This window comes from Dendrobates tinctorius, unplaced genomic scaffold (assembly GCF_039654945.1).
Source record: "Dendrobates tinctorius isolate UK_male_01 unplaced genomic scaffold, ASM3965494v1 ptg000032l, whole genome shotgun sequence".
In the NCBI taxonomy this organism is placed as follows: Eukaryota; Metazoa; Chordata; class Amphibia; order Anura; family Dendrobatidae; genus Dendrobates; species Dendrobates tinctorius.
In genome coordinates, this window is record NW_027361700.1 from 152,621 (window position 1) to 180,597 (window position 27,977).

The window sequence follows — 27,977 nt, forward strand, 5'->3', positions numbered from 1 at the left end:
GGACCATAGAGGACTGGAGTAAGGTAATCTTCTCTGGTGAGTCTAATTTTAAGCTTTGCCCAACACCTGGTCATCTAATGGTTAGAGGGAGACCTGGAGAGGCGTACAAGCCACAGTGTCTTGCACCCACTTTGAAATGTGGTGGATGATCGGTGATGATCTGGGGATGCTTCAGCAAGGCTGGAATTGGGCAGGTTAATCTTTGTGAAGGATGTATGAATCAAGCCGTATACAAGGTTATCCTGGAAAAACAGTTGATTCCTTCTGCTCAGGCAATGTTGCCCAACACTGAGTACTGGTTTTTCCAGCAGGACAAAGTGCCATGCCACACAGCTAGGTCAATGTGTGGATGAAGGACCACCACATCAAATCCCTGTTACAGCCAGAAGAAGAACTGCTTAAAATTTGTACCAGGACTGGCATAAGTTCACATAAAAGCAGTGTGAAAGTATGGTGGAAAGCATGCCAAGACGCATGAAAGCTGTGATTTAAAAATGATGGTTATTCCACAAAATATTGATTTCTGGACTCTTCCTGAGATAAAACATTAGTATTGTTGTTTCTAAATGATTAGAAACCTGTTTTCTTAGCATTATTTGAGGTCTACAAGCACTGCAGGTTTTTATTATCTTGACCATTTCTCATTTTCTGAAAATAAATACAAAATTTAGTGCTTGGAAATTCGGAGACATGTTGTCAGTAGTTTATAGAATAAAATAGCAATTTACATTTTACTCAAAAATATACCTATAAAGAGAAAAATCAGACAAACTGAAAATTTTGCAGTGGTCTCTTAATTTTTGCCCGAGCTGTATATATTTCCTGAACATACACTAAAAGGCATTACAGCACAACCGAATTATCTGATAGATGTTTATATGCTTGCTGCATACTTAAAACAACATGGTATGTCACACACTCTGATGGAGTGCTCTATCTATTTTCTCATCGCTCTCTTAGCCACTTGGCTTGATTAAGGGCTGTGTGTGATACCCAGTTATTATCTGCGCTAAATTTATCTCATGTATATGACCTTGTGATTGTATATACTTCTGTTATATTTTTCCTTTGTTATTTTTTCCTTTGTTTTCACATGATATTTTATTTTTTTGTAATTTTACTTACCTTTGTAGTAACTGAAGGTCACATCGACCGAAACTTTTTTTATCGTGTACTACAATAAGGCTGTGTGCACACGCTGCGGATTTTGCTGCGGTTCCGCAGCGGTTTTGGCCGCTGCGGACCCGCAGCAGTTTTTGCTGCGGTGTACAGTACCATGATTCCCTATGGGAATCAAAAACCGCAGTGCAGACGGTGCGGAATTTTCCGCGCGGATTATCTGCGGTTTTCAATCCGCAGAAAGAATTGACATGTCAATTCTTTCTGCGGATTCTCCTGCGGTTTGCCATCTCCTCCATTGTGGAGATGAAAAACCGCAGGGCAAAACCGCAGAGCAATCCGCAGGTAAAACCGCAGGTCTTTTGACCTGCGGTTTCACCTGCGGATTTTACAAAATCTGCGCGGATGAATCCGCACATAATCCGCAGCGTGTGCACACAGCCTAAATCTTCTTGAAAACGTATTTAAGTTGAGTGCTAGGTTTATATTTATTATTTTTAAAAGGCAATTCAGGCATGAGGCGCTCAGTGTAAAACAGATTTGTTAGATTTCCTGTGCTATCCTAGCTAATAGGGGGAGACCCTTTTCTGCGGGATATATCGTTTTCTGTTATTTTGATTTAGTTTTGTCATATAGAAAGCAGTTAACATTCCGGGCAGGAGTAATGGTGAAAACCAATGAATACTGCACCAACCTCCCGAACGACCCATACAGAAAAAGCTGTTATTCATTCTATATGGATTCAGGAGTCCGACTCTCCCAGCTTTCTCTGAGATCCATACAGATTGTAATATGGAGCAGTCATGTTTCTGCACAAAGGAATTCGCACTAGTTCCTATATAGCTATTGACAGCAGGTGGTAATAAAGGCAGAACTTGTTAATTTTGTGTTAATATTTCCTGTTTATTCCTTTTAAATAACATATGGCTTGCATGATCTCGGACCTGTGGCTTGTCCAAAAGCCACGTTACAGCATAGATCAGTAAAAGTAGATTTTGGTTTGTGCTCTGCGCAGTCACTCTATGGACTGTACTTGTTCTTCTGCTCATAAAGCTTTCTGTTCTGTTTCTTGCTATTCATGTAATGGGACTGAATTGTTTGCCTCCATAGGCAGCACAATAGGAGCAGTATTGCAGGAGGTCTGGTGAAGGGGGCGCTGTCTGTGGCTGCATCGGCTTATAAGGCTTTATTTGTTGGCCAACAGGAAACCATGATGGTGCGTATGATTGTTTCTATTCAATTGGTATTTTAGTGTAAGTAACTACAATGTGCATTCACATAAAAAAAGTTACATTTACCACATTCCACAAAAAATGTCATATAGAAAAGGGAAACAAAGATAAAAAAAAAAAAAAAAAAAGGTATGTCTTGATAGTGGGAAGGATGGCCACGTCTCCCTTTCACCATTTTAAACTGTATCAGCCTATAAAATTTTACTGCAGTATGACTGGTGGTTGCTGAATGACAGACACAGCCTTGGAGTAGAAGAGGTGATGGTCATACATGGGCCATAGTGGAGCACACTGGCATGTTTCCTCTCAAGTGCAAGCAGTTGGAAGCAGGAAAATGAGCAAAATGAGGACCTGAGTACTCTTACAGGGATCATATTGTTATGGCTTTGTGGGGCAGAGCATGTCCAAGCTGGTAGATTTTTCAGTTGGTTCCCAGTAAAAGTGTTTAGTGCCTGCCAAACGTGGTCCAAAGAAGGACAGTTGGTTAATCAGTGAGAGAGTCCTAGGCCTCCAAGCCTCATTGATGGATTTGGGTAATTGGTCCTGGTTCATCCCAAAGAAGAAGAGCAGCTGGAGCACAAATTGCTGTTCAGTTAATGCTTGGAGTGATAGAAAGGTATCAGAATGTACAGATCAGAGTATCTTGAACTGTAGTTACTGGCCAGTCGGAGCCAATGCTGATCCCTTACACTGATGGCGCCTGCAGTGGGCACACGAGTATTGGAACTGGACCATCAAGCATTTGTTCAAGGTAGTCTGGTGTGATGAATCACATTTCTTTTACATCACTTTCCTGGGGAAGAGTAGATGCCAACATCCTCTAGACCACTGAGGCAGTGTAATGCTCCATGCAATGTTCTACTAGGAACCTAGTAGATGTTACTTTGATACATCATATACCACCAACTGGAACATTGTTGCAGACCATAGACACTCTTTGAGGGCACCCTTGTTTGCCTAATGGCAGTCCCCACTTTCAGCAGAATAATGCCCCTGCTACACAACATGCCTCGTTCACAAATTGTTTGAGGAACATGAGAGAATTCACGATGAACAAATGGCCTTCAAATTTCCGAGATCTGAGTCCTTGGTGGACCAGAGCTCTTTTAGTTATACATAAGGACCTACACAATATTTAGCAAATGGTTAAACTGCAAAGGGTTAGAGGCAAATGATCATTAGGTTTTTAATGGCAGTTGAATAGTTAATTTAATGTGTAAATCTATAAGAAAAGGATGGTTGATCTGGTCATACAGTAAACTATCTCTCTTATCCACAGCCCCAGTGCTCCGAAGAACAAGCTGGAGCCATGATGGCTGTGCTCCTAGAGATGGGATTCTGTGACCGTCAGCTCAACCAGCGACTCCTGCGCAAACACAACTACAACCTCATGGATGTAGTAACCGAACTGATACAGATCAATGACAATGACTGGTATTCTGCCCGGTACTGAGGTGGAGGGACAGCAGTTTCATATTAAATTGTCAGAGCATTTGCACGGCACAGCCTGATGGCCACGTAGCCGCACGTCTGGTTTTTAGTCTTTGGGTGTGTGTCAGTGTTGCCCAGCTTTATTTTTTTTTTTCTACATAGTATTCATTTCTTTCCATTATTATTACTGGGTGGTGCTCTAGATTGCTCTAGTCTAGATCCTGCAGACTATGGATTGTCTACAGACTCAGGCCAAGACTGGCATAGGAACCATTTCATAGTAACATAACCCCCATCTATATTAACACAATCCTGTATTGATGAAGATTTAAACACTTTAATAAGAAGTAAATTAAGAGATTTGATCAGTAGGATTTGGTGGCTTTTATCTATGTGATGCATATAGTTAGGTGATTTCTGGGTCATACGTTTAATATCCATACCTATATCCTACTTGGCCTGAGTTTAGGATGTGAATGGAAACTTTGAATCACACCTTTGGTCTCCTGTATGACAGCTAGTGCAGACAAATGTTGGATGAGTCTATCAGATCACTCTCTTCATTCATCATTCATTCGCCTACCACCTATAAAAGATAGAATAGGGTTGATCAACAGCTACCACCATCACTGCCTTCATTAATGGGCATGATTGTCTCAGTTTTACAAATATATAGGAGAAATAAGTTTTAAAGGGGATGTCCACTTTCAGGAAAGTGAAGCCAAAACTGTAAAATACCTAGAATAACACTCAGCAGGTACTCGTTCCCTCCCTGGGTCCAATGTTTATTTCATGTCAACAGTGTAGCCGATTGCGGAGTTCAGTGCTTGAGGATGAGTACATGCTGAGTTTATTTCCTGAAAGTGGATAACCCCTTTTAAGCTTGCCTTGACAGTGTTTTTGGTAGCTAAAAAAAGCTACAGACCACACATGTGTACTCCTCCTAAAGGTATTTAAAGAGTTTTACTGAAGTGAAACAAATATTGCCCATTAATTTTATTCTAAAGAGTTATCTAAATTATCTGTATCTGCTTCCAAAAATGGTCTGGTTCCTCAGTCACATGACACAAGAAGCTTTGTAGGTCCTTGCTGCATAGTGACACTGCTCCTCATGACTGAGGATTCCACCATTGGGAAGCAATGGACTGGATGGGGAGAAGGAAGAGGTGCAGGGGAAGTGGGGCATGCCTGGAGTAGAAAATTTAGCTGGTGTAAATTAAAAGCATATAATCGGGAATCTTCGTAGTAAACGGCCATGTTCAAATCCTTACAATAATGATAAATCGTGTCTGGCTCTGATTTGGGAATTAATGCCCCTGGATAACCCTTTTAATTAAATTTCTATGCCCCATGAGTCTCCTACACCGCTGTCAACAAGTCCTCTATCTACATGTACTCATACAATAAAGCTTAATTCATTAGTGATTGAGCTGATGCAGACTGGTGGTTAGAAGAAAATCTCAGATGCATTTTCCCTTAGCACGTAACAATTCATTTTCTATTCTCCAGCAAAAAGACTTGTTCGGTTAATTACTAATTAGTACTGTCTACTTTACTTTGTCATATCTTAATTTCTGAGTTTCTATAATTATATTACACGCATGAGGGGGACTTTTCAGGTTGTCAGACATGCCGTTCTCAGCAGACTCCATGTTATATTCCAGGGCTCACTGCTTCTGAGGAGTCATGATATAAAAAAAAAAGGTATAAAGTTGCTTACCACTTCCCTAATAGACAGTACGCCATATAATACCTTTCCATCTTTTTATGGAATCGATAAAACGATCTCAGAATGTGTAGAGCAATGTTCATTCACATGTCGTATATACTGCCTTTGCTCTAAGGCTATGTGCCCACGTTGCTTTTTTGAAGCACAATATTTCTGAGCGCTTCTTAAGCGTTTTCGCGGCAGAAACGCGCGTCTAAAAGCGCTGCGGAAACGCTTAAAAAAAGCAACGTGGGCACACAGCCTAATAACTAAAGTGACTACAGCAGAGCTGCAATACCACACCTAACCTGTGGACAGGTGTGGCGCTGTTTTTGAAATAAAGCAGGTGTTTCCCTAAGCTCATACTGTAATCCCCCTTTAACATGTAGATTGAACCTGGGTCTAACACTTATGAACATTTCAGTAAACGGCAAATGTGCCCCGGGCACTTCATACACTAATGGAATATAGCAAGCTGTATATGGAGGTGGCGGTATTGGTGAGAAAATTGTTTATATATTTTATAGGTGCCTACTAATTAGAAGAGGCAATTAAATCACAAAAAAATGCCCCAAACAATGAGAAACATCCTTCATATATAACAAGGAATTAATATGCCATGAATACAACTAATCACTATTGTGAAACCCGTAATCAAACACACAGAAAACCACGAATGGCATATAATGTAAAAATGTACTTTTATTAACAATATTTAAGAAACAACAAATCACAAGACAAGGTACAGGAAAAATATATGAAGGACTAGACAGCCATAGGAAACTACTAAACAAATACCGATCAAATATGTGTTAATATCATATGCCCTATTGAATCTGGCACTATATGACAACAAAGGTATGCATGATATCCTAAATAATAATTTACTGCCAAAATGCATAGCAATGTCCAGGATATATTGCTGTCATGCCAATGCTGAACTAAGTAGCCATTTGATTAAAATAGGCAAGAGTCACGCCTCCCAAAGAAGCAGTGTGAAACGTGCGTCGGGGCAGAGGGACGTCCTGGGGAAATTCCACTTACCTGGCCTTCGGTATGTTTTTTCAAGCCTTTTATTATTTTTGAATGTCTCTTGCCTATTTTAATCAAATGGCTACTTAGTTCAGCATTGGCATGACAGCAATATATCCTGGACATTGCTATGCATTTTGGCAGTAAATTTATTATTTAGGATATCATGCATACCTTTGTTGTCATATAGTGCCAGATTCAATAGGGCATATGATATTAACACACATATTTGGTCTGTATTTGTTTAGTGGTTTCCTATGGCTGTCTAGTCCCTCATTTATTTTTCCTGTACCTTGTCTTGTGATTTGTTGTTTCTTAAATATTGTTAATAAAAGTACATTTTTACATTATATGCCATTCGTGGTTTTCTGTGTGTTTGATTACGGGTTCCACAATAGTGATTAATTAGTTGAGGCGCCACAGAGTAGCATTAGACCAAAGTACTGTGAATATTTTGGTCAACCCTAATAAGAACCGATGCACAGGAGTCTGTTACCTGCATATATTCAGCACCACAAAATGGGATTACACCTGTCCAGTGAGATCACATAAGCCCTCTCCAAATATGCTCTCCTGACCTAATGCCTAACACCATATGGATCTTACCACTGTATTATTTGGTGTACATAGTCACCAATGCAGGCATTAAACGTGAACCTCCGTTGTATTACCTTTTGAGGACACGCCATGTAGAAAATGCTTTACAGTATTCTTGTCTTGACTGGTAAAGTTAATTTGTAGATTAGTTTGAACAAAGAAAAATCGACCAGGTATAAAGTGGACCAATAGCATGTAGATCACAAGGCATTAGTAGTGATACCACGGACTGTCAAGGCATGGTCTCCCGCTTGAGGGCTGATGACCGATTCATAGCAAACCAATATTCTGTAGAAGGGGACATTTCACCCATCATTTCCCCCCATTGCATACACAGATCTTTGCTCAGCACAATACTGCTCTTCTTTTTAGCAGTAGATGTGTTATCGGATATTACTTTATTGTAAAGACCAGAATTCTTTGTTATTATGTTGACTTTTTAAAGATTTGCATGAAGAAAACCAAGATCTGAGTATAGAGTAAATGTAAGTTTATCTAGAAGAAGCACTTTAAACTCTTTACAATGTGATGTAACTATGAATCTTGTTATGCTCAATGATTTATTAAAATTAAGACATTAATCTGTTTGGCCTCTTTTTAAGAAAGATTTATATTTGCCCAAAGTATGAATGATACACAGGCGTAAAATGCTCAGTCTGGTCCGTTTATGGGCCGCAAAACCTATATGGTCTAAATTACATTTTAGTAAAACATATTAAAGAAAATAGTTGAAAATGAGTATATATAGAGATAAAGTATCTTTTCACTGTAGGAATAAATAGTAGTGGAAGCATCCTGCCGCTGCAATGTATGCTGTTAAATCTGTAAAACAAACTATAGTAGTGTTGAAATTATACTGTCAAGTAAAGCTAGGTCTAGAGGGTTTTTTTTTTTTTCTGTCTTTTAGTCAAATACCGTTTCTTGGAAAATAAGACCGGGTCTTGTACAATTTTATTTTTACTCCAAAAGATGGGTTGGGACTTATTTTAAGGGGATTTTGTTTTCCATGAACAACAGTCCAAATTTATTCTTTAACAAACAAAAAAAATTCAACATTTATTCAAATATAATCATGTCGTCACACACACCCTGCACATAAACATATGTGTGCATATATACACAAACTGCACATACGGTACACACCAGTCCGTCTGCTCTTCAGTTCCTCTAGACTCCTGCAGTTAAAGGGAACCTCTCCAGCAGTTTTGGCCGATATAAGATACGGCCACTGCCTTTCAGGGCTGATATACAGTTAGGTCCATAAATATTTGGACAGACAGCATTTTTCTAATTTTGGTTATAGACATTACCACAATGAATTTTAAACAAAACAATTCAGATGCAGTTGAAGTTCAGACTTTCAGCTTTCATTTGAGGGTATCCACATTAAAATTGGATGAAGGGTGTAGGACTTTCAGCTCCTTACATGTGCCACCCTGTTTTTAAAGGGACCAAAAGTAATTGGACAGATTAAATAATTGTAAATAAATTGTTCATTTCTAGTACTTGGTTGAAAACCCTTTGTTGGCAATGACGGCCTGAAGTCTTGAACTCATGGACATCACCAGACGCTGTTTCCTCCTTTTTGATGCTCTGCCAGGCCTTCACTGCGGTGGTTTTCAGTTGCTGTTTGTGGGCCTTTCTGTCTGAAGTTTAGTCTTTAACAAGTGAAATGCATGCTCAATTGGGTAGAGATCAGGTGACTGACTTGGTCATTCAATATTATTCCACTTATTTGCTTTAATAAACTCCTGGGTTGCTTTGGCTTTATGTTTTGGATCATTGTCCATCTGTAGTATGAAACGACGACCAATCAGTTTGGCTGGATCTGAGCACACAGTATGGCTCTGAATACCTCAGAATTCATTTGGCTGCTTCTGTCCTGTGTCACATCATCAATAAACACTAGTGACCCAGTGCCACTGGCAGCCATGCATGCCCAAGGCATCACACTGGCTCCGCCGTGTTTTACAGATGATGTGGTATGCTTTGGATCATGAGCTGTACCACGCCTTCGCCTGCTAGCTTTTTTAGATGTTTTTTAGCAAAGTCCAGTCTAGCCTTTTTATTCTTGATGCTTATGAGTGGCTTGCACCGTGCAGTGAACCCTCTGTATTTACTTTCATGCAGTCTTCTCTTTATGGTAGATTTGGATATTGATACGCCTACCTCCTGGAGAGTGTTGTTCACTTGGTTGGCTGTTGTGAAGGGGTTTCTCTTCACCATGGAGATTATTCTGCGATCATCCACCACTGTTGTCTTCCGTGGGCTCCCAGGTCTTTTTGCATTGATGAGTTCACCAGTGTTTTCTTTCTTTCTCAGGATGTACCAAACTGTAGATTTTGCCACTCCTAATGTTGTAGCAATTTATCGGATGGGTTTTTTTCTGTTTTTGCAGCTTAAGGATGGCTTGTTTCACCTGCATGGAGAGCTCCTTTGACCACATGTTTCCTTCACAGCAAAACCTTCCAAATGCAAGCACCACACCTCAGATCAACTCCAGGCCTTTTATCTGCTTAATTGAGAATGACATAATGTAGGGATTGCCCACACCTGTCCATGAAATAGCCTTGGAGTCAATTGTTCAATTACTTTTGGTCCCTTTAAAAACAGGGTGGCACATGTTAAGGAGCTGAAACTCCTAAACCCTTCATCCAATTTTAATGTGTATACCCTCAAATGAAAGCTGAAAGTCTGAACTTCAACTGCATCTGAATTGTTTTACTTAAAAATCATTGTGGTAATGTCTAGAACCAAAATTAGAAAAATGTCTCTGTCCAAATATATATGGACCTAACTGTACAGCATTCTATAGTGCTGTATATAAGTCCCCAACCAGACCTGGAAGAACTGAAAAAAAGTTTTATTATACTCTCCCGGGGGGAGGTCTGATGGGTGGTGCTGGTCTTGGTCCGGCGCCTCCCATATTATGATTGCCGCCCTCCTGCTTTCTTTTGGATGACACGACCCTGCATCATCCACACAGTCTCCCCGGCATCGCGCTTCTGCGCTGGCGTGTTTTGCTCTGCCCTGTTGTGCTTGGGCTCTTTGACCTTTTCCAGCATCTGATCACTGCAGTACTTTTGCTCTGCCCTCAACAGGGCAGATAAGTGCGCCTGCGCAGGAGCGTGATACCGGGAAGCCTGTGTGTATGATGGATGGCGGCGATCATTAGAAGATGGGAGGCGCCGGACCAAGACCAGCGACACTCCTTTGACCGGACCACCCCACAGGTGAGTATAATAAAACTTATTTTTCAGTTCTTCCAGGTCGGGTTGGGGGCTTATATACAACAGTCTATAATGCCGTATATATAAGCCTTGAAAGGTGATGGCCGCATCTTGGATGGGCCAAAACTGCTGACAGGTGCACTTTAAAGGACCTTTGGTGACATCAAGGTCACATGATCATGATGTCGCCAAAGGTCCTTAAGCAGTCTTAACATCAAAATAGAAATGCCTAGATACATAGTTCCCTTAGCCTTAGATTATTTTTTTTTTTATTTAGAAATATTAATAGTTTGCATTTTGTTAATTGATAAAAATAAAGCGCATGAATAAAAGATAAGTCTAAAATTGTTACTTGTGCAAGTGTCCTATGTCCTAGAAGAAGTGATGCTGTTTAGTCAAAAGGTGGTCACACCAATGTCGGGTGCTTTTTAGGATTTACAATAACTTGTATGAGTAACCAATTATACAAAGAGATGATAAAGATAATTATTTTCAAGACCAGAGGTAGTTACACTGCATCAGCAAGATATTTCCCAGGCAAATATTTTAAAAGAAGACTAGGGTTTCATGATGTGCTTGAAAGCTTATATTTTTTTTATTTTTCTTAAGACTCACCAAGAAGGTGGCAATTTTGATGATGATTGATGCAGTGGTTGGCCAAGGAAGCTTTGTGCAGCCAATGAATAACACATCATTCTTACTTTCCTTTGAAATCAGATAATGTCCAGTGTTGCCAACAGCTCAGAATTGGCAACAACTAGTGGAACCCAAATACACCCATCTATTGTTTGGAAAAGTCGGTCCAGAAATGGTCTTCATTTAATAATTTCTTACAAAAAATACTTTTAACATGGAAACGAGGCCAAGCAAAAAAAAATGGCAGCAGGTGTTCTGCACTGATAAAGCAAAATATTTCACATTTTGGTTCAACAGAAAGCAGTTTGTTTGACAAAGGGCTGGAGAGTGGTACAATGAATGTTTGCAGGAGGATCCTTGCAAGCTCGGGGCAAAATTTCACTAAATTGTGTTGGGGATTTGGTCAGGAATTTTGGTGTCCTCAATGCTGAGAAGTACAGAAAGATACATTCCCATCTCTGTAATACTATTAGGGAGGCAATTGATTGGCTCCAAATTTATCCTTCAGCAGAACAATGATCCCAACCATACAGCCAATGGCTTTAAGCACAAAGAACAAGAAGTCCTGATTTCAACATTAAAGGGAAACTGTCAGGTCCACCATGCCTTCCAATTCAGCAGCATTCAGCTATATGTGATTACACTACCTCCCTACCCATCACTGTTTAACATAAATGCTTAAAAAAGAGCATTTATAACCTCCACTTTTGCTATGCTAATGAGGGCATTCAGTTGTCAATGGGGCGTTAGATGCCCCAGACTACTAAGTCCTCGTTCAATGCTCTCACGCTCCTTCGGGTGTGATAGCATAATTTGCAAAATTTAGCTTCATTGTCAGCTTATACAAATTTGTGCGCGCCGCTCATTCCGGCGACGTCATTGCGTCTCTGAAACGGATGTACGCAGTGTGCCTGTGTATAAACCTGTCTTCAGAGATGCACTGTGCTTGACTGGACAACGTCTTCCGAACTTCCCGACATACGCAGTGCAGGCTCTGAAGCCGTGAAGCATAACGTGTCAATTATGGCCCTTATTTAAAGGAGGGCAGCAAATGTACCTGCTAGTTTTAGCCCTTGTTTAGGGCGTAAATTGGGTAAACCCAGACATTGTACCAAAAAATAAAGAACTTTGCTCAAGAAGTTGATTGACGAGAGAAAAACATAAAGAAATGAAAAAAATAATTGGCTGTTCAGGTTGAAAGATTTCCAACGCTTTGAAATGACAAAAGTATAAACTCATGGAAGGAAAAAAAAATATAGCCACCCATAAAGATCATAGAATCGGAAGAATGGCAAAGAAGCATCCAGTGATCAGCTCCAGGGAAATAAAAAGATCTTCCGTTACCTGCGAGTCCTGCAACCATCAGAAAATGCCTACGTGAAGCCAAATTATTTGCAAGAAACCCTCTTCAAGTACTATTTCTGAAAAAAAAGATGTGTTGAACAGGTTACATTTTGCCAAAGAACACATTGGCCTAAAGAGAAGCGGCACAACAGATGATAGTAAAATTGTTCTTTTTGGGTTTAATAGCCACAGACCATTTGTGAGATGACCCATAAACACTGAATTCAAGCCACAATACACTGTGAAGACTGTAAAACATGGAGGTGCAAGCATAATAGTCTAGGATGTTTCTCATACTATGGCGTTGGGCCCATTTATCCTATACCTGGCAGCATGGACCAGTTTGAAAAGATAAAAATACTGCAAGAGGTCATGTTGCCTTGTACTGAAGAAGAAATGTCCTTGAGATGGGTGTTTCAGCAGGACAATGACCCCAAACACACCAGGAAGCGGGCAAACATCCTGATTCCAGGCCAATAAGATTGATGTTATGAAGTGAGCAGCCCAATCCCCAGACCTCAATCCGATTGAGAATTTGTGGCGTGACATCAAAAATGCTGTTTTTGATATAACCCCTAAGAATGCAAAAGAATTGTGGAATGTAGTCCAGTCATCTAGAACTGGAAAATCTGCTTGCAGGTGTCACATGTCAGTTGACTCCATGCCACACAGATGTAAAACAGTTTTCCGAAATAAAGGTTATACAACTAAATATTAGTTCAGTTATTAATGGAAAAGCTAAGTTTGTAGGGAAATTTCAATTTATACTGTAATGATGAACAATAAAAAATACAGTACTGTGGTACTGAGTTAGCCAGAAAAATCGATGTAACTACTTTTATGCCCAAAAATGGCAAAAGTATTCTCAAAGATACTTTTACTTGCTAACCAGAAAAAAATATTTGCAAGTTTTCAGACCAGATGGGCTCCTTCTTCAAGCAGGTTTAAAAATGCATTAATAAGACGTGCACAACATTTATGAGATCATAGAATGTTAGAGCTGGAAGGGACCTCTCATCTGTCATGTCCAACCCCCTGCTCGCTGCAGAATTCACTAAACCATATTGCAGCAGGACATTTGTCATTGAGGTGGAAGTGAGTAATGCCTCCTAGAGATTAGCCAAGGAAATCAAATTAGGATTTTTGAAATGGAAAGGAGATGGGAATGTTCCCTTAGTTATCTGGCGTTCGCCTGGTGGAGGTGCGATTTTGTGTCCATGTAGTGAGCTATAAATCCAGCTGTTAAATTGAGTCCTAGAATTGAGTCAAATAATTGAACACCCTTTTCAATTTTAATTCACAAATTCTTCTCTGTCGCCCCTAAAATTACCTTTTAGTATTAATTATACAAATTCTCTCTTCAGAGAGGAAGAGGACTAGAACTCTAGTGCCACCTATTGGAAGTAGCAATCCTAAACGTCAATGTCGACCCTTTAACGAGCCTTGTTACATGACTTAGGATAAAAACCAAGCCAGAATCTCAATTTGCAGACACTGTGTTTCTGGGTACTGCCCCTCGACAGTGCAAAGTGTGAGATCTGGTTTGGCTGTGAGAGAAGCGTCTTTTAATATTAATAATTTATTCTGTAAATATTCAAGATTATCCATGAAAAGCAAAAGCTGCTATTTTTAAAAAGCCTATTATTCCTTTTGCTTAATTTTCAGTTTAAAACGAGTTGTCCAGACTAAATTGATAAATCTGCAGTCACTCTGTGTGGCTGCAGACATACGAATCCCCCCTAGCACATGCACTCTGTGCTGTGAGAATTTGCTGGATTCTGAGTTGGGACCGGTGGGCATGTACGCGTTATGCATACTCCCAGGTAGAGCCCGGCTAGTGGATGCGGCCTCGCTCAATACAAGTATATGGAGCGAGGTCGTGCCCTCTAGATGGGCTCTTCCCATGATTATGCATAACGCGTACGTACCTGCCGGTCCAAGCTCAGAAGCTGGCGATTCCTTGCAGCACAGTTTATGTGCGCACCGTAAGGGGATTCATAAGTCTGCAGTCACATACACTGACTGCAGACATATCAATTTAGACAAGACATCCCTTTTAAATTTGATATTTCTCCTACGGCTCATTGAGGGACACACGACCATGGGTGTTATGCTGCTTGCCACTAGGAGGACACTAAGTGAAAACACAGTTAACTGCTCCTCTGCAGTATACACCCACCCACCGGCTGAGGTTGAGCCAGTTCTTGCTTAGTGTCTGTAGGAGGCACTTGGGTCTGGCTTCAGACCCCAACGTTTTTATTTTATCTTTTTGAATTTTCTGTAAATTTTTATTTTTTAACTAACGGAGTGAAGGGGGCGACGGATCCTTTCTAGGGTCCAATCTCTCCCCGAACCATCAACAGGCGACAACGCGGAGTATACCTCCCCGTACCCTCTCCTGCAACAACTGGATGCCTGAGCTCATTATAAGGGCGACTGTTCCTTCACTGTCCCCACACCTGCAAAAGGCGTCCACATGGAATGTCGCCTTCATGTCCCTTCTCTTGGAGCCAGGCCAATAGCCGGACAGAGACCCCATCTATTGGTGTCTGTGCAGCCCCCACTGCATCACCACTGTTTCAAAGCGGATGATGGAAGGAGGCGGACAGCTCCTTCTCCACCTCCCTGTTAGTCTTGCCTGACGGCTCCTCAAATAAAAAAAATAAAAAAATCCCACTGACTGACAGATTAACAACCTTGCTCGGTCACTCTTCAAAGCCTCTAGATCAGCCTTTCCTTACATCCTTCACTGCGACCTGGGTGACTAAAGCTATGGTCGCTTGGGCAGAGGTTCTGACTAAAGCCATTTAGGACAATAACCCTCCCCTGAGACGATAAGTCTGGCTATGCAGATCTCTCAAGCTGGGGAGTAGGTGGTACAGGCCTCTCTTCAGGCGGCTAACTGCACGAATTCGGCAGCAACAAATGCCTTACCATCAGGAGGGCACTATGGATCAGAGTGGCGAGTGGACTCCGCTTCCAAAAGAGTCATTGAACTCTCCGCCTTACCTGACAGGTCGCCCATTTAAAAAAAAAAAAAAAAAAAAAAAAAGTCCTTTCCATAACGAAACGCAAGTAGACCTTTTTCGTAGTCAACAGCAGGTTCAGCTCCGGTTCAATTGTACCATCTCAAGCTGGCCCACTACGACCGCCTCGTCCAGACCAGACCGCTCCTCGCATAGGGGAAAAGGTTTCCAGTTCTCGCCAAAAAACAATTATCACTGGAGCAGCAGACCAAAACAGTCTAGGTCCAAGGGATCCAGATCCCATAGATTCTCTGCACAATGGCTGGTTGCAGCATCCGGGTGGTGCCAACAGGATAGACAGAAGTCTGCTTTGGTTCCGTCAAGCCAAGCTCTCAGTCATTTACGACAAGTACATTGGGGACCTGGTGTCTTCCGGATACAGATGTTTCCCGGAACGGTTTTGCTCCGGTCTTGTCCCCCCAAAACAGAGGTGCAGGCAATATTCCTTTACCGAGCTATAGATGCCCTACGCAGGAACGGAGTCATTTCTGGTTCCGAAAAGTGAAATGTTCAAGGAGTATTTTACTCAAACCTGTTTGGGGTTCAAAAGAAGGATGGAATGGGTGGCCCATACTGGATCTAAAACTATTAAACAAGTTCGTCACTCCAGAATGAAGTCCCTCCACTCGGCATCACCTTGATAGAGAAGGGGGAGTCCCTAGCATCCATCGACACTCGCGATGCTTACCATTATACCTTCAATTTTTCCTTCTCTCCAAAGATTCCTAATAGAGGCGGTGCCATTCACCCAATTTCATATTCGTTCTCTGCAACATGCGCCTCTAACTGTGTAGGACAGGACCCGTCCTCTCCCGATTGTCGAATTCGCCTTCCGATCAGTCGGACCCTCAGATGGTGCGCATTCAGGTCTTCTGTGTGTCAGTGAGGATCTTTCCTCCCAGTACATTGGCTAGTGATGTCCACCGATGCCCAGGGCCGCTGGTCTGCTCTAGAAGCCGCGTCTCCCATTCAACGTTCTCAAGATAAGAACAATCAAATTGTCTCCTCTACAGTTCAATCACCTCCTCACTTGCCATTCCTTCAGAATCCAATCGGTTACCGCCACGGCGGTGGTGTACGTCAACCGTCAGGGAGACATCAGCAGGGCGGCCATACACGAAGCAGGTCACATTCTCCCCTGGGCTGAGAGGAACCCTTCCATCACCTCAGCCGTTCACATCCCGAGAGTTGGGATTTGGGCGGCAGACTTTTCTCAGCCATCAGGGTTTCGCCTCAGGAGAATGGTCTCCTCATCCGGAGGTCTTTCAGCAGATCTATCATCGCTGTAGGAGGCCGAATGTGAATCTGAGGGCCTCAAGCCTAAACATCACAGTCCCAGAGTTCATGGCTCGGTCTCATGACCCTGAAGCCATTGGGGGCGCACGCACTGATTCTTCTGTGGAACCCTTTTCACCTGCCGTGCGTTTTTTCCCCCCCGCTCTTTTCAATTCTGAGGGTCATCATGAGAATCACAGTGGAAGAGTTTCCAGTGATCCTGATCGCTCAAGGCTGGCCTCGTCAGGCGTAGTACGTGGGCCTAGTGCTGCCCATCGCCGAAGCCCCCTGGTGATTGCTGGATTGTCCAGTCCTGCTTTCCCAGGCCCTGAATTGCCACCAATACTCAGGGGCCCTGTGTTTAACACTGAAGTTAGACCTCGCCTTGGCCATTGAATCCTCGGTTCCAAACCAAGTTGGGTTCTCCCAACAGGTGGTTTCCATCATGGTCAGTGCTGGTAAAACCCACATAGGTTCGCATATATCTTCGCACCTGGAAGACCCCTTTTTTCTCTTTTTATAGAGTCCGCGGATATTTTTCTCTCGGCGAGTTCATTTTGTCCATTTTGGATTTTTCTCCAGATTTATCTGGAATTAGACCTCGCGCTCAGATTGCTTAAAGGGCAGACTTCATCCTTATCTGTGCTGTTCCGACGCAGAATTGCTACCGGATTATGGGTGAAGTCCTTTATTCAAGACTTTTCTCACATGGTACCTGTTTGGTCCTGTGAGTTCACCAGGAGGTTCCTTTCGAATCTCTGCAGGACGTATCGCTGACCTTTTCTTTCTTGGAAACCTTTCTAGTTGTGATTACGTCAGACAGGTCCCTGTCCTGTTGTGCGTTTTTTCCTATGCCCTCATCGTGCCTGGCTCCAGTCCTTCGAACTGAGGAGGTTCTTCACACTCTGGATGTGGTGAGACCTCTGAGGTGGTTTGTTTCACGGGCAGCATATTTCCGCATGTCGGATACACTATTCGTGCTTTCAGAAGATGAACACCATAGAAAGAGGAAAAAAAAAAAAAAAAACCTCCAAAAAATTGGTTGAAAACCAGACAGGCCCAAATGCATCTGCACTAATCCAGGGTGCAGTGGACCCAAGTAAAAATGGCAGCTGCACAGGTGCATAAATACCAAATGAAACAGCCAGCCTACAATGAGGGATTGGCCGTGTGGTACACCAGTGTACCACACGGCCAATCCCTCATTGTAGGCTGGCTGTTTCATTTGGTATTTATGCACCTGTGCAGCTGTGCAGCTGCCATTTTTACTTGGGTCCACTGCACCCTGGATTAGTCCTGCTTTCAGAAGAACAGTCTAGCCGCTTCTAAATCCACAATAGTGGTGGTTTTTTGTTTTTTTTTTCCGCTCGGCTATTTAGGGGTCCTACCGCGTCAGACGAAGGCCTATCCCAGCGGGGATTAAGGCACACTACACTCGGGCGGTGGGCACGTCTTGGGCCATTAGTCTCCAAGCATCGGCACAACAGGTTCGCATAACTGCGACTTAGTCCAGTCTGCACACCAATGCAAACCACTTCTATATTCTCACTCAGGCATCTACAGATGTAGCCATCGGCAAACGGATTCTGCAAACGGCAGTAACACATCTGTAGCCTGCTGGTGTATGAGGTTTCATCTGTTGAGTTGTTCCCCACCCAGGGACTGCTTTAGGACGTCCCATGGTCCTGTGTCCCCCAATGAGGCGTAGGAGAAATAGGGATTTTTGTGTACTCACCAAAAATGTGAGTACACATAAATCCCTATTTTCTTCATTTTCATTTGGAATTGAATGTTCAGTGTGCCCAGTGCTTTTATAAATATAGATATAAATGCTATTATGAGGATTGAGCTTTTTCTCAGTTGTCTTAAATACACTATTAATTTGCACATAACTTTACCAAGAGGGGTGAAGACCCTGCACGCAAGCTTTACAATCTATAGGATCTGTTCTGTAGTACCCAGCAGCGATCACTACAAATTTTATGTGACAACACTGTGCAGCTTGATTCTATGCATTTAAGGCAGGTCTGTACTGGAATTTGTAACATCTGATCAGTGGGGGAGATGGGTGTTGGATCACTACCATGCTGATATTGATCATCTATAAAAAAAAAACCAAAAAACATGTAATTGAGATATGATGACAGGAAAAGATCTTTAAATTATTCAGTATTTACTGGGATATATGTATTGATAAGTGTTATTTGTCTGCCAAGTCCTGCCCACATGACTGCTGCAGAAATCACGGCCCTTGTCATCAATGTCTATAAATACAGCGCAAGACCTGTGCTGAGATAATCTTATAAATGTGTCCCTGCTGTGTACTGCGTAATGGCTGTGTCTGACCGTACAGGTGTAACAAGGGGGCAAGGGGTGGTAGTCGTGGGCGAGTCCACTAAAGCACAGTCAGTCCACACCCCGGCCCCTTGCACATGAAATGTCAGTTCTAGCCAAAGCCCCAGGTCACAGTGGGTTACCTCAGTCCTGCGGCTGTTCTCCATGATGGGACGGCATCCTCCAGATGAACCATACTTCACACTGTATAGGGCCCAACAGTGGCAACTTGTATTTTAATGAGGATGTAGAAATAAACAATAGACGTATAATTCCTGTTCTGTCCCTAGTCACAGCAACGGCTGCAGCAGCAAGGGCAATGCCTTCTAATCGGCTTCCAGACAGGTTCCAGTAGCTGCAGTCTTTGGGGGGCACAGAATCAGTCCTTGAGCCCACTGCCAGGCGCTCCTCAGGCAGCTTTATCCCTCCAGGGGCACGGCCAGCTCTCAACTGGTGTAGATGGAGTTACAATGGGCTCTGGATTCCGAGATCTACTAGCTCTGCAGCAGGGAAAACTGTCCGTCACTATGTTATGCTACTGGCAAATTTCATACCTCTGCTAAGAGATTCCCCTTATTTTTTTCATAGATTATTGAATGGTGTTTAGATATTTGATCATATATGTAAATATGATGTAACCTGTCACTGAAAGTGAATTGTTTGTGAGGTGTAACCTTTAGTTCTACGTAAGCGAATTGCTAATTGCCTATTTGGAATCTTTGTCACCTCTGTTGTGATTAGGTAGCCGAGGAGGATAACAAGGGAATAGACAAGACAACCAGATTACCAGAGAGGTTGGTAGCTTAGCGGATTGCAGACCCCTAAACTGACAACACAACTAGAATTAGCTGTGGGACGTACCTACGATGCCCTAGACGCCTCGGCACAGCCACAGAATTAGCTAAGCCTAAAGAGAGAAATGGGGAAGCTAAACTGCTCTGGAGTAGAACCCCAAAGGAATAGATAGCCCCCGAACATATATTGCCGGTGAGACAAGATGAAACACAAAACACAGGCAGAGAATAGTGTAAGCAAATGATGGGGCCCAAACTGTCTAGATAGGACAGGAAAGGATACTGTCTGTAATAACTCAAAAAACCCTAAGAAAAATCCAACATGTCTGATGGCCACATGACCTCTCCCCCACTATATCAGAACTCTGGTGTGAACTGGTTACTAAAAAGACTAACATATGCTGTGGCATATGGAACAGGGTTCAGCTCAGGTCCCAGCAGGGAACCTGGCTGAACTACACCAGCAAAGCAACAATCAGAGACCAGCAAAATTGGATCCAATGCAAAAAAAAGATTCAAGAAGACAAAGACAAATAACTTATCTGAAAGATGCAGGACGGAGCAGGAGACAAGCAGACTTCACAATATGCTCAGGAAGCCAACCAAATCACCGGCAAAAGCTGAGGGAAGGTTGTTCACTTAAATCTCCCCAGTCTGTAACACCCGACCTTCAATCATCTTGTTCAGGTGATTTGACTTGTGTCAGCTAGACCAGCTCCATTAGCCACAGCAACCACCAGAGGGAGCCCCAACTCAGAAGCCAGGTCAAAAGTGTTCACAACACACCTCCAGCTGCATGGCATAGTGTAGTCCGTGTAATCAGTGCCAAGTGGGATATGTGCCACCTATTGGAGATAAGTAAAGGGATTCACAGGACCTTGGTGCAGCGAACCAAGGCCCTTCTAACCGCTCTCTACCTGCACACTGGCTTCCCCGACAAGCCATTTCTGCTCCTCCAGGAGGGATGTGACTCCTCGGCTCATTGCCCAGAGGATTGTGTGAAAAAGATATTTGTTGTCTGATAGAGAGGAGAAGCAGGAGATGACAAATCTGTTCTACCCATGCTCGTTGCCCAAAAAGGAAAGTACAGTAGTGTTCAAAATAATAGCAGGGTGTTCAAAAACATGAGTTAATCACAAAATCTTTATACTAGTTTTTATTTCCAGCATTTGGGAACATTGCACATGGTTTTCTAATTCAAAATATGAAGAGAAATGTATAGAATTTTTAACTACTTTACAGAAAATAAAAATAGAAAATTGGGCTGTTCTAAAAAAAAATAGCAGTGCCTGCATTTGTCTATACAAAAATCAAAATACGTGCCGCATGTATTCGTGTATAAGCTGACCCCCCCCTATTTTGCCACAAAAAAATGGGAAAACTTATTGACTTGCGTGTAAGCCTAGGGTGGAAAATGCAGCAGCTACTGATAAATTTAAAAAATAAAAATAGATACCAATAAAAGTAAAGTTAATTGAGACATCAGTAGGTTAAATGTTTTTGAATATCCATATTGAATCAGGAGCCCCATATAATGCTCCATACAGTTCACGATGGCCCCATAAGATGCTCCATACAAAATACACCCTATATAATGCTGCACAAAAGTTAATAATGGCCCCATAAGTTGCTCCATAGAATAATATGCCCCATATGCTGCTCCATAAAGGTTATGGCCCCATAAGATGGTTCCATAGATTATGCCCCATATGCTGCCCCATAAGATGCTCCATAGATTATGCCCCCATATGCTGCCCCATAAGATGCACCAAAGATTATGCCCCATAAAATTCTCCAGACTATACCCCATATGCTGCTCCATAGATTATGCCCCCATAAAATGCCCCATATGCTGCTCCATAGATTATGCCCCCATATGCTGCCCCATAAGATGCTCCATAGATTATGCCCCCATATGCTGCCCCATAAGATGCTCCATAGATTATGCCCCCATATGCTGCCCCATAACATGCTCCATAGATTATGCTCCCATATGCTGCCCCATAACATGCTCCATAGATTATGCCCCCATATGCTGCCCCCATAAGATGCTCAATAGATTATGCCACCATATGCTGCCCCCATAAAATGCTCCATAGATTATGCCCCCATATGCTGCCCCATAAGATGCTCCATAGATTACGCCCCCATGTGCTGCCCCACAACATGCTCCATAGATTATGCTCCCATATGCTGCCCCATAACATGCTCCATAGATTATGCCACCATAAGCTGCCCCCATAAAATGCTCCATAGATTATGCCCCTATATGCTGACCTCATAAGATGCTTCATAGATTATGCCCCCATATGCTGCTCCGCTGCTGCAAATAAAGAAAAAAATGACATACTCACCTCTCAGTCGCTGAGGGCCAGGTGCCGAGGCCCTGAGCAGGCGGGGACAGGTGCCAGTGTCGCCGCTGGCTCAGACCCCGAAACCTGCGATATTCACCTGTCCCCGGTCCATCGCTGCGCCCGCTCTGTCTCTTCCAGGTCTTCTGTCAGTGACTGTTCAGGCAGAGGGCGCGGTGTGCACCAACTATGTCACTGTGCCCTCTGACCTGAACACCACAGCCAGAGGATGCGGAGGACAGTGTAGCACGCAGTGATGGACCAGGGACAGGTGATTATTACATTTACTTACCCCTCCTGGCGCGGTCTCTGAGAGGGGGACTTTCAGCCCAAAAAATTGAGCTGAAAATCTCGGCTTTTACGCGAGTATATACAGTACTTTTTTTAGTGGATTTAGCATTTCTGTGAATCACTAACCTAATATTTAGCTGTATACCAACATTTTTTTTTTTATAAATGCTTCATATCTATGCTGCATAGAGTCAACCAACTTCTGGCACCTGTCAACTGTTTCATTCCAGGATGCTAGAACTACATCTCACAATTTTTCAGCATTTGTTGACTTTGTCTGAGAAACTGCATTTTTAATGTCATCTCACAAGTGTTCTATCAGATTAAGGTCCAGGGATTGGGCTGGCCACTCTATAACCTCAATTTTGTTGGACTGGAAGATTTTGCTTGTTTACTGGTGTGTTTAGGGTCGTTATCTTGTTGAATCACCCATATCCTCTTCACTGTAAAGGCCCTTTTACATTTAGCGATGCACCAGCGATCCGACCAGCGATCCCACCCGGTCAGGATCGCTGGTGCATCGCTAAATGATCGCTAGTGAGCTTTGATACAGAAAGACCTCACAGCGATTCAGCAGCGACGCAGCGCACGATACTTACCATTCACACACAGCGATCCAGACGTCCTCCCGCCCGCCTCCACGCGTCGCTGGACGTCACAGCAGGAAGTCTCAGCAGGAAGCGCCCGACGAGAAATGGAGCCGGACATTCTCGCGCGATCAGCGATGGACAGCGGGGGAGCCGGTCGCTGGTAAGTATCACACATAGCGATATCGCTAGCAATATCGCTATAACGTCACAAAACCAGTGACGTTTTAGCGATATTGCTAGCGATATCGCTTAGTGTAAAACCCCCTTAAGGCAACATGACCTTTTGAAGTATTTTAATATATCCAAACTGGTCCATGATCCCTGGTATGCGGTAAATAGTAAGAGAATCATGCCCATATCATGATGCTTGCATCACCATGCTTCACTGTCTTCAGTGTACTGTGGCTTGAATTCAGAGTTTGAGGGTCGTCTGATGAACTGTCTATGGCCTTTGAACCCAAAAATAACCATTTTACTTTCCTAGTCCACAAAATGTTTCTCCATTTCTCTTTAGGCCAGTTGATGTGTTCTTTGGCACATGTCTTTTTTGAAACAGTGGGACTTTGCGGGGACTTCTTGCTAAGAGATTAGCGTCACACAGGAGTCTTCTGTCGCAGTCCTCACAGGTAACTTGTAACAGTCTGTGATCATCCTGGAGCTGATCATTGGCTGAGCCTTTGCCACTCTGGCTATTCTTCTATCCATTCCAATGGTAGTCTTCCGTTTTCTTCTCCATCTCTCTAGTTTGGCTTTCCATTTTAAAGCATTGGCGATAATTTTAGCTGAACAGCCGATCATATTCTGTACTTTTTTACAAGTTTTACCCTCTCAAATCAACTTTTTAATCAACAACTAGATGAAATTAAAGTCTTCCTTCAACCTTAATAACTATGTTACTATGTTCTTCTGAACAATGTCTCAAACGACTCATATTTCTCAGGCTTTCAAGGAGAAATGCAGGTACCTCATGTCCTGGCTTCACCCTTAAATATGGACCACCTAATTCACACCTGTTTTCTTCCTTTAATTGAAATAATTTTTTACTGGGTGTCTGTTTTATTTACAATTTGACTATGGAGTTAGTAATAGGGGTGTCTTATTGACGCCTCTCCAATACTAACCTCGGGGCTTAATGTCACAAAGGTGACATCAACCCCCCCAACTATTATCCCACTTGCCACCGCTACAGGGCAAGTGGGAAGAGCGAGGCTAAGTGCCAGAAATGGCGCATCTTAGAAATGTGCCTTTTCTGGGGTAGCTGAGAGCTAATGTTTTTACCTGGGGGGGTCAGTATCCATGGCCCCTTCCTAGGCTATTAATATCAGCCCGTAGCTGTCTGCATAGCCTTTTCTGGCTATTAATTATAGGGGGGACCCCACGTCATTATTTTGGGTTCCCCATTTTAATAGCCAGTAAAGGCTAAGTATACAGCTGTGAGCTGATATTAATAGACTGGGAGGCTCCATGGGCATTACCCCCTTCCCAAGCTGTAAGCATTAGACCCCAGCCATCAGCTTACCCTCTGCTGATTATGAAAATTGCATGGAAGCCCACACCATTTTTTTTTTTTTCCAGAAAATTAATCTTTTATTAATTAAATACATGTCCACTAATTTACACACACACTGCACTAATTGTATTTGTCACTGACATTTATATATCCACCTTTTCCATTTGTCTTTACTGTATGTAAACTATCTCTTCTATCCTGTCGGCTCCCGCAGTGATTTTACAGAACCTGGCAAAAGAATTACCGGCTTTTCTGCTATCTCTGTATGCATTATAAATACACACACAGAATATATATATACATGTAGTCCCTTGCTGGAATGCTATTAATTGATTGGAGTTCCTTATATTTTTTATGACATAATGGATTAATAAAGAAGAAGTTTTTACAAATCTGGTGAACTTTCATCCTTTTGCTGGATCCCAATTTCCTCATATTTCTCTCTCTCTCTCTCTCTCTCTCTCTCTCTCTCTCTCTCTCTCTCTATATATATATATATATATATATATATATATATATATATATATATATATATATATATTCATTCTATGTTGAATCTGTTTTATTGAAAACAATTAGACATATAACAATATAACATACAAGACAACAAGAATTGTACACCATGCCGTACTAGATTACAGAATAATCAATCTCCTATAAAGGCGAGATGTCTTGCGGCCCAAAGGTTCGTAATGTCACAGTTGGACGAAAATCAATGAATATTCATCAGAACTACTTTATATAAGAGAACAAACAGGAATTTGTCACCACAGATTGATAAATTCAGCTGTATGAACATTTTTCATGCGATGTTTACTCGTGTACAATGAAACAATCTGAAGAGACGTCACTCCTCCCCGCGTGTCCTCCCGTATGTCAGCATCATCAATGGTCAAATATAAAAAATAATAATTGCGAGCATGTTTAACAACGTCTTTACTCGTAACCAGTGGAGGTGTATTTCAAATAACAAAGAAAGAGAGAAGTTAGGAAAGGGGAAAGGAAACTCACATAGAGTAGAGTAGGAAAAGAGGAAAGGAAAAAGGGGGTGAGGGAAAGGGGGGGGAGAAAGCGGGCTTCAGATCTCCGAGCCGACCCTTAAGGAGCGTACTCGACCAATCGAGGTAGTTCGGGAGTTTCCTTGAATAAGATCCAAGGCTGCCATACTCGGACCAAACGGGTGTTGGCTCCCTCCAATTCAGCCAATAATTCCTCCATACGGAAAATGTCTGCAAATTCTGACAACCATTCTGCCATAGTTGGTGGTGTCATCGTACGCCAGTGGCGTGGAATTACCATGCGTGCCGCGGTAATACAAAACCGAAGAAGGCTCTTCTTTTGAGTGGATATGGAACCCAGGAGAATTGATAGGATGGCAATATGTGGGGAGGGGAGAACATATTTTCCAGAAATCTTTTGATAGGCCCAAAACACCTTTTCCCAGAAGGGTCGTGTAGCAGGGCATTGCCACCATATATGGAATAGCGTGCCTCTCTCGGCTTCACATTGCCAGCAGGTATCATCTACTGACGGGAAAATGGACTTTAATCTGACGGGGGACAGATACCACCTGGTCAGTATCTTAAAATTTTTCTCCTGCGCGCCCCCAGCCGGAGACATTTTGCGTGTAAAGAGATATGCTTTGTCAAGGTCTTCAACTGAAAATTTATATCCCATCTCATCCTCCCATGCTCGGATGTAGCTCGGAACCACGTCCGAGTCTCCTGAGAGGAATTCCTTATATAAAAGAGAAATCAGATGAGAGGGAGTGTCCTGTAGTTGTAATAAAGTTTCCAACCGTGTCAGGGGGGGACGAGAAGTACGGTCGACCAAACGTCCCCGGATAAATGATCTCAGCTGATTGTATTCCATCCAGGAGAGTGTCCTGTTGGGAAACTTTTCCCGTAAGGCATCCCATGTCGGAATATTCCCTTTCACCAGTACCTGTCCCAGTCGTAAGTCAGAACTACTATGCCAACCCAAAAATTGGTCTCTATGACACCCTGGAGGAAAATCCGGGTTACCAAATATTGGTGTCAACGGATTCAGAGTGCTGATCAATTTCTTTTTATGTTTAAAACGATTCCAAATCTGTAAAACTTCTCGAGTCAAGAAACCAGTGGGTCCCTCAAAGTTGTTTGCAACCGAATCGTAGCGTCGGATCCATGGAAGATGGCGCAGTGGAATACTAAAAGATGTCTGTTCCAGTTGAACCCATTGTTTAGAGCGGTGGGCGAATTGTCAGTCAAATAAACGTGCAAGTATGGAGGCCCTATGGTAGAGTTCCAAGTCAGGAAGACCCGCACCACCTTTGGACTTCGGATAGAATATTTTAGACGAGGTTTAGAGGTCTGCCAGATAAAGCGGATTAGCGCAGATCTAATGGTCTGGAAGAATGTATTCGGCGGTACAACCGGAACTGCCTGGAACAGGTATAAAAACCTGTGAAGAATATCCATCTTAAATGAATTCATCCTGCCAAACCACGAGATATTCTTCCGTCCGTATTCCCTCAACCGTTTCAAAGTCGATTCTAAGAGGGGCACGTAATTTAGTTTGTATAGGTCAGTCATGTCAGTAGGAATTTGAACGCCCAAATATTGAATGGCCCTGGTTTTCCACCGAAAGGGGAAATTTCCCTTGATTCTTGTGAGTTCTGTCTGTCCTAGGGATATGTTAAGGACTTCAGTTTTCTGAAAATTAATTTTAAAATTGCGACTGCTCCATATTTTTGAAACTCTTCCATCAATGATGGGAGGGTAATATGTGGCTGGGATATATACAGTAGGAGGTCATCCGCATAAAGAGAGACCTTATAATGAACACTGTCCACCCATAGACCGTGCACACTGGGGTTCTTCCTAATCGCCACCGCCAAATGTTCCATAACTATCGCGTATAAAAGGGGCGACAGAGGGCATCCCTGCCGGGTCCCGTTACCAATGGCAATAGATTCTGACATTGCTCCATTAACCTTAACATTTGTCGAAGAACCAGAGTATAGGGCTGCGACCCTATGCAGGAAGCGATTTCCCAGGCCCATCTGTCGTAGGGCCAAGAACATGAAGCTCCAATGCACACGGTCAAAGGCCTTCTCCTCGTCAATCGATAGCAAAGCCAACGGCTTACATTTTGATTTAGCATGTGCAGTCAAGATGAGTCTTACCTATGCCGTCTCTCGCTTCTCTTCCCTGCACGAAACCCACCTGATCCGAATGTACTACTAAAGGTAAAAGAGGAGCCAGTCGGTTCGCTAAGATTTTTGCGTATAGTTTTACGTCAACGTTAATGAGAGATATTGGGCAATAATTAGTTACTACTTTAGGATCCTTCCCTGGCTTCGGTATTACTGTAATAAAAGCCTCTAAAGATTGTGGAACAAACGGAGAGTCAATTACGATGGAGTTGAACACCAGCGTCATAATGGGGTTAAGTTGTTCACAAAACATCTTATAAAAATTAGGGGAAAACCCGTCC

At 42.6% G+C, this 27,977-nt stretch overlaps 1 protein-coding gene across 4 annotated transcripts in view; it reads left to right on the plus strand.

Moving 5' to 3' along the window:
- Window positions 1-5,604, plus strand: part of NBR1 (NBR1 autophagy cargo receptor) — a 66,806-nt gene extending 61,202 nt beyond the window's left edge. For all 4 annotated transcript variants that reach the window (XM_073572283.1, XM_073572285.1, XM_073572286.1 and 1 more), the window contains 2 exons: window positions 2,230-2,335; window positions 3,631-5,604. In XM_073572283.1, the coding sequence (XP_073428384.1) occupies window positions 2,230-2,335; window positions 3,631-3,804 (280 nt within the window). In that variant the 3' untranslated portion in view covers window positions 3,805-5,604. The remainder of the gene's footprint in view (window positions 1-2,229; window positions 2,336-3,630) is intronic.
- Window positions 5,605-27,977: the final 22,373 nt, after the last annotated feature.